The following is a 7262-nucleotide window of genomic DNA, read 5'->3' as shown; positions in this document are numbered from 1 at the left end:
CCCCAAAGGATGAGAGTGAGGAATTGGGGATATACTGGTGTAAGTCTCTTTCACAACATGTGAAGTAGTATGATATTATTTGAATTTAGACTCCGACTAAATATTTTAAACCCTAGAAAAACAATTTTAAATATTTTAAACAGATAAAAATAATAGGGAAGTGATGGAGTTAAAGTAGATTCATAAAAAATAACACAAAGAAGGCAGGAAAGAAAAAGGGAAAGAACTGAACAGATAGAATAAAGAGAATGTAATTAGCAAAATGGTCATTTTAATCCAATCACATTGGAAATTAGATTAAATATAAATGATCAAAAGAAACTAAGAGACTGAGAGTATAAACTAGAAAAAAAGGGACGATGCAACAAAATACTGTCTATAAAAGGTCCTCTTTAAATAAAAATAATTAAAAGTAAAATACTGGAAAAACATGCACGATTCAAACATTGAACAAAAAAAAGTTGGAATAGCCACTTTAATATTAGACAAAGTAGACTTCAGAATGAAGAACATTACCAGAAAGAAGGACACTATATGACTCAAAAGGGGTCATTTCTCCAGGAAAAAAAGGTAGGAGATACTTAACAACACAGCTTCAGGATACATAAGCAAAATCTGATCGAAGTGAAGTTAACTCACGCAGTGAATTTTACTTATTGGTGTCTTATTAGCATAACAGAGCTGACCTGGGAGAGAAAGCCTGCTCCCAAAGAAAGGGAATAACCCTTTTCAAGCCACTCACTGAGTCAACAGGAATGAGGATGAGAGATCTGATGTCATAACTCTGAAACTGATAGATAAGAGAGTCCAAATCTCAAAAAAATGAATAAAATTGAATATAAAGGAACATAAAGATAACCAAAAAACTTGTATTACAGCTAAACAGGTGTTGCTGTAGTGATTGCATCATCATAAGAGTAATTTGTCTATTGAACAAAATAGACATTGGCTCTAAGAATAGCATGAGAGTTTCTGATCACCAGTGGGAAACTGAGTCCCAAAGGCCAATCAGTGGGCTCCTGAGGGAAGAGAACATTGGGGATATAACTGATAATCTTCTGTCATGAATTCTCACTTTTGGTCCCAGGAGACTATATCCCTTAGGAGGAATCAGATACAGATTTCAGAGAAACATAAATAAGTCTCTGTTGTGTAGCATATATGCCAATTTTTCTCCAAATGAATGTCCTGTGCCCAGCAATGTAAACACCTTCTCTGGGCTGCTGGATGCCAAGGATGCCACATCCTCCATCGTGCCTGCCTCTTGCTGCAGTACAAACAGAAGATTTCAGGTCAGACCTGCCAGTTCTATGAGGAGGTAGGTTTGGAAGAGATATAAGTTTAGGAGAGTTCTTAGGTGTGTCTTCTAGCTCTGCCTTCTTTTATGTGGTTGTGGAAACAATAGCACCTCAAGTTACATGAAGAAAGTAAGGACATTCATCTTTGCAACTAAGAGGGCTGGGAATCAAGGAAGTGAGAGAGATGAGGATGAGGAAGTATGGAAAGTCCATCCTTAGTAACCAGGAGGTATATCCAGTCAGAACCAGCTCTTTGGGGGAAACAGCATGTTAGGGAAGTGACATCTGGAAACGACTGGCAAAGTGGCGATGAGGAGCAGGGCAGAAAAAACTTCAGCTCTCTCTTATTTTAGCAGTGTTCTGCTCTGCCACAGAGCAGATGATGAGCCATTTCGAGGAGGGAAAACATGACTGAACATGCCCACTTGGTGGGTTCATTCCCACATGGCTTACAAAGTCATTGCAATCCTCATAGACATTAATCACCAAATATTGCCTCCTTTTACACCTCTTTCCTCATGGATTCTTTGACTTCTGGGTTACACTGAATTCCTGCTACAGAGGAATTACTCAATGCTTGATATTGCCAAACATGATCCAGTCACAAACCAAAGAGGAGCCTTACAGTGAAGTGTGATGTGGAAAATTCTGAACTTCCCTGATCCCTTGTGTCACCAATTGAAATCATTAAGATCACCCTTAAAGCTATGACATTATACAATCTGGAAAGTCATGCATTTTATAACTGATACATTAATAAATATTCTTAGCTAGAATAATTAAAATAATCTGGGTCTGTATTCTGCACTTATATTTTTCTTGAATAAATGTCATCACTCAATCGTGTCACTTGGGTCATTTAGGTCCAAATGATGACTGTCCTTCACTAGTGAAGGGGATCCTAAAATAAATTAATAAATTAAGACAAAACTACTAACAATGGAATTGTAGACAATTTCATAGGCTTTGTTTTCCTTTCACACATGGAAATCACACATCTACGACTAAAGCAGAGAAGGAAATTTTCACAAAAATTCTCCTTCAACTTCCCAAAACAATGCAACCTTCCACATCTAAAGTAGGATGTGGGCAACAGAGGGAGTGAGGAAGTAGGAGGGGAATCCTTGTCTAGAGGGACAGTTTATGGCTCCCACCACTGTTCCTGGTTCCCAGAGGCCTCTGCTTGGGATTATCTGACATTTGTGAGCCTCTGTCTCTATCCATAACCCAAAATAGAGGCTTTACTAAGTATCATGACACTTTAGGCAAAACCCTCAAAAATCCTCAAATAATATACCAGATACATGCTCAGTTTTTCTACCTGTAAGTAGGGATTTAACCTAGACCAAAATTTTATAGAAGTATTTTAATTCATCATGTAAAAGAACCAATATGAAAGCCATTATGTAGATGTCTGGGAGTTCAAATTTTTATTTACTTAACCATGATGAACACTGAATAATAGATGGTACGTTTGATGTTTTTGTCTCCATTATTGGGTGATCTTAGGATGCCAAAACTTATAATTCCAACACTGATCCAGAATAACACTGAAATGTATAAATATTTCTGCACCTTGTTACCTTTCTCCCTCTTCTGATGCCTAACTTTTTTATCTCTGATTCCAAAGATTTAAGTAATTGAAATTCTGTGTCAAATTTTAAGGGTCTATATATCTTAATCTATAGATAAAAGTACATGATTTTCTTACTTACCTACTTTTGTTAGTACTGTCATTAACATTCTTCAAGCTGCTTATCACATAAGATCTTTTCTTTTACCATGAGAAGATTCTGAAAGAGAAATGGGAGAATACAGAGATTCAAAATCTGATCATACCAGCACTCTGAAAGGTTGATAGTCTTTAGTAGTATAGTTATATTATTTATTTAATGGAATTACAAAATCTGAAGGAGTTTGGGATATCTACAAAGGAAATATTCCTGAGGATTAAGGTCATCTTTGTCATTGACACTTCTTCCTCTCTACCCCTTTAGGAAGCCATGAATATGTCAGGAGTCAGCACAGTGACCGAATTCATACTACTGAGTTTTCTGTGCTCCAGAGAGATTCAGGTCCTCCTTTTCGTGTTATTCTTTGTGTCCTACATCCTGACACTGATGGGGAACGGGGCCATTGTCTGTGCAGTGAAGCTGGATCACAGGCTTCACACCCCCACGTACATTCTGCTGGCCAACTTCTCATTCCTGGAGATCTGTTACATCAACACCACTGTTCCCAATATGTTAAAGAACTTCCTATCTGAGACCAAAACCATCTCTTTCACTGCTTGCTTCTTCCAGTTCTACTTCTTCTTCTCCATGGGCATTACTGAGACTTTCTTACTGCCCCTCATGGCTTTTGATCGGTACTTGGCCATCTGTCGGCCTCTCCATTATCCTAACATCATGAGTAGCCACTTCTGCATGAACCTGGTGGCCCTCTGCTGGGTCACAGCCTTCCTCTGCTATCCAGTCCCTATCTATTTTATCACACATCTCCCCTTTTGTGGTCCCAATACCATTGACCACTTTGTCTGTGACCCTGGTCCTCTTCTGGCTCTGTCCTGCATCCCTGCCCCTGGAATTGAGCTTTCCTGTTCTATATTGAGCTCTCTTATTATCTTCATCAGCTTCTTCTTCATCCTTGCGTCCTATACCCTGGTTCTCAGAGCAGTGTTGCGTGTCCCTTCAGCAGCTGGCCGACGTAAGGCCTTCTCCACCTGTGGTTCCCACCTGGCTGTGGTGTCTCTCTTCTATGGATCCATCATGGTCATGTACATCAGCCCAACCTCTGGAAATGCAGCTGGGATACAGAAGATTGTAACCTTGTTCTACTCATCAGTGACCCCACTTATAAACCCACTGGTCTATAGTCTCCGGAACAATGACGTGAAGGCTGCCTTGAGAAAAATTCATATGTGCACAAAAATTAGTCAAAGCAAATGAGTACTCATTCTAGTGTACCTAGACCAGCCCCAATCCACAGACTCATCTTATGGAGCCACTATTTTAGATAAATATGTGACATATATTTGGGAAAAGTGAAGGAGGCTACAGTGATTACTAAAGGTGACTCAAACACTAATGACGGTAGCAGAAGTTTCTTTTCCTGAGTCAATTTTGAAATCCTCCATTTATAAAGTAAGGACCAGATTACATTCTTCTTATCTTTTATTTATGCAAGATAATTAAGATACCTGGAAACAGGATCACATTTTTAAAATGGTTAGCACTTAGGGGCATCACAATTTGGGTTAGTTTCATGTGAAGGGAGGTTGAGTTGAATGCACAGCCCAAAAGAGGAAAAGCCAGTGATTCTAAGAGATTGAGATGAAGACAGATGCAGATGAATTTGATGACTGCTCCCTGGTTATTTGACCTAACAGTTCAGTCAAAAAATAAATTAGTCAGTTGGCTTCTGGGGTTGGTACACTTAATTCACCCATTCATTTACCTCTCTGATATCCCTCCCTTTGTGAAACTTACATTATCATGAGAAAGACAGTTAAGCAGATAACTCAAAGATCTATAATACCAGAGGTACTATAAGAGGAAAAACAGAGAATCAATACAAAAATTGTAGTGGTAGGTTAGGGCATAACTTAGATCAGAGTATCAGAGAGTATTTTTGTGAGGAGGTGATATTTTAATGTAAGGGAATAAGCCATGCAGAAATCTAGGGGAATTAAATTCCACATAAGTGCAGGTGTAATTAAGGGGTTTTCAAAGATAATAAAGGTTAATTTTGGCCATCCTGAGGAAAATGGTATATGAAACTGGAGAGATAGGAATCTGATTACTAGAAACTTCAGGGTCACAATAGAATATTTTATCTGAACTTTGGGGAAGCCTGCTCAATACTATATACTAAGGGTAAGACTTAATAAAAATTGTAATTTAATAAAAATCTCACCTTGGGTGGCTCAGTTGGTTAAGCATCTGACTTCATTGTAGGTCATGATCCTACCATGCATGAGTTCGAGCCCTGTGTTGGGCTCTGTGCTGACAACTTAGAGCCTGGAGCCTGCTTCAGATTCTGTGTCTCCCTCTCTCTCTGTTCCTCCACCACTCACGCTCTGTCTCTCTCTGTCTCTCAAAGATGAATAAATGTTAAATAAAAAAAAGAAAGAGAAATATTAATTTAAAAAGAAAAGGAGTGAAATGAAGATTTGTGACTCATAAAATCTTATATTGGTAAAAAGTCAAGTTCCCAGTTACAAATTTTCTTTAAAGCAAATTCCCCATTTAAATTGTATTAGATAATGTAGTTAAATGAGCAAGTTGGTACATAAAAATCTAAGTAATATGTAATATATCTGCACACATGAAACTATATTCTAGTTAACACCCATCCTGAGAAAAGTTCTTAGCAAACTGGGGATAGAAACTTCTTTGATCTGTAATAGGCATTTTCAAAACCCTGAGTCTAACATCATACTTGTGAAAATGAATGCTTTTCCTCTAAAATCAGGAACAAGACAAGAATGTTTGCTCTCACCACTTCTTTTTTTTTTTTTTACGTTACTTATTTTTGACAGAGACAGAGAGAGAGAGAGACAGAGAGAGAGAGAGAGAGAGAGAGAGAGAGCGAGCCAGAGCATGAGCAGGGGAGGGGCAGAGAGAGAGGGAGACACAGAATCCAAAGCAGGCTCCAGGCTCTGAGCTGTCAGTACAGAACCCCACACGGGGCTCGAACTCACAGACCACAAGATCATGACCTGAGCTGAAGTTGGACGCTCGACCAACTGAGCCACCCAGGAGCCCCAGTTCTCATCATTTCTATTCAACGTTATACTGAAAGTGCAATCAGACAAAGGAAAAACAAAAGTCATCTAGATAGAAGATTGTCTTTCATTAGATATGAAATGATTATGTAGAAAATTCAATGAAATCTACAAAAAAGGCTACTAGAAGTATTAAATAAAAATAAGATATTTTAGATGTCAAGATATAAGATCCATACACAAAAATCTCTTTATTTCTATATGCAATTGCTAGGAACAATTAGATGTTGGTATTAAAAAACACCGTTTATAAGTCACAAAAATATTTAATAGAAGTAAATCTGATAGAAGATGTGAAAGACCTATGCAATGAAAACTAAAAAGCGTTTCTGAGAGAAATCAAAGATGTAAATAAATTTAAATATATAACCTGTTATGGGCTAGAAAACTCAATATATATATATGTATATATGTATATGTATATATATATATATATATGTATGTATGTATTTATCTATCTATATATTTATTTATTTGAGCATAGTTGACCCATAATGTTACATTAGTTTTAAGTGTACAACATAGTGATTCAGCAGCTCTATATGTTATGCTGTGCTCACAAGTGTATACCATACCACACTGTCACCATACAACACTATAGCACTTATAACAACACTGACTATACTTCCTATAGTGTACCTTTTATTCATGTGACTTATTCATTCCACAACTGGAAGCCTGAAACTTCTACTCCTCTTCACTTCTCATTTTGCCCATCCCTCTCAATCCCCTCCCCCCTGGCAAAGCTGGGTTTGTTCTCTGTATTTATAGGTCTGATTTTGCTTTTGTTTGTTTATTGATTTGGTTTTTATTTTTTATTAATTTAAAAAAGTATTTCTTTATTTTTGAGAGAGAGAGACAGAGGGAAAACAGGGGAGAGGCAGAGACAGAGGCAGACACAGAATCTAAAGCAGGCTCCAGGCTCTGAGATGTCAGCACAGAGCTTGATGCAGGGCTCAAACCCACGGACCAGAGAGAATCCCATGACTTAAGTGGAGGTCAGACGCTTAACTAAGCCATGCAGGCACCCGTATTCATTTGTTTTTTAAATTCACATATAAGTGAAATCATATGGTATTTGTCTTTCTCTGTCTGACTTACTTCACTTAGCATAATACCTTCTAGGTCCATCCATGTTCTCCCAAATGACAAGATCTCATTCTTTCTTTTATGGCTGC

The 7262-nt window shown here is 37.8% G+C and overlaps 1 protein-coding gene across 1 annotated transcript; it reads left to right on the top strand.

Annotated features, from left to right (window-relative positions):
* Positions 1-2542: 2542 nt before the first annotated feature.
* LOC106967519 (olfactory receptor 11H6-like) lies at positions 2543-4606 on the top strand. Its single transcript, XM_015063734.3, has one exon. The coding sequence runs from the start codon at positions 3302-3304 to the stop codon at positions 4244-4246; it is 945 nt and encodes a 314-aa protein (XP_014919220.3). The 5' UTR covers positions 2543-3301; the 3' UTR covers positions 4247-4606.
* The last annotated feature ends 2656 nt before the right edge of the window (positions 4607-7262 follow it).

The sequence above is a fragment of the Acinonyx jubatus genome, chromosome B3 (assembly GCF_027475565.1).
Source record: "Acinonyx jubatus isolate Ajub_Pintada_27869175 chromosome B3, VMU_Ajub_asm_v1.0, whole genome shotgun sequence".
Classification (NCBI taxonomy): domain Eukaryota; kingdom Metazoa; phylum Chordata; class Mammalia; order Carnivora; family Felidae; genus Acinonyx; species Acinonyx jubatus.
The sequence above is the reverse complement of the archived record's forward strand: the minus strand, read 5'-3'. Positions and strand labels throughout refer to the sequence as shown.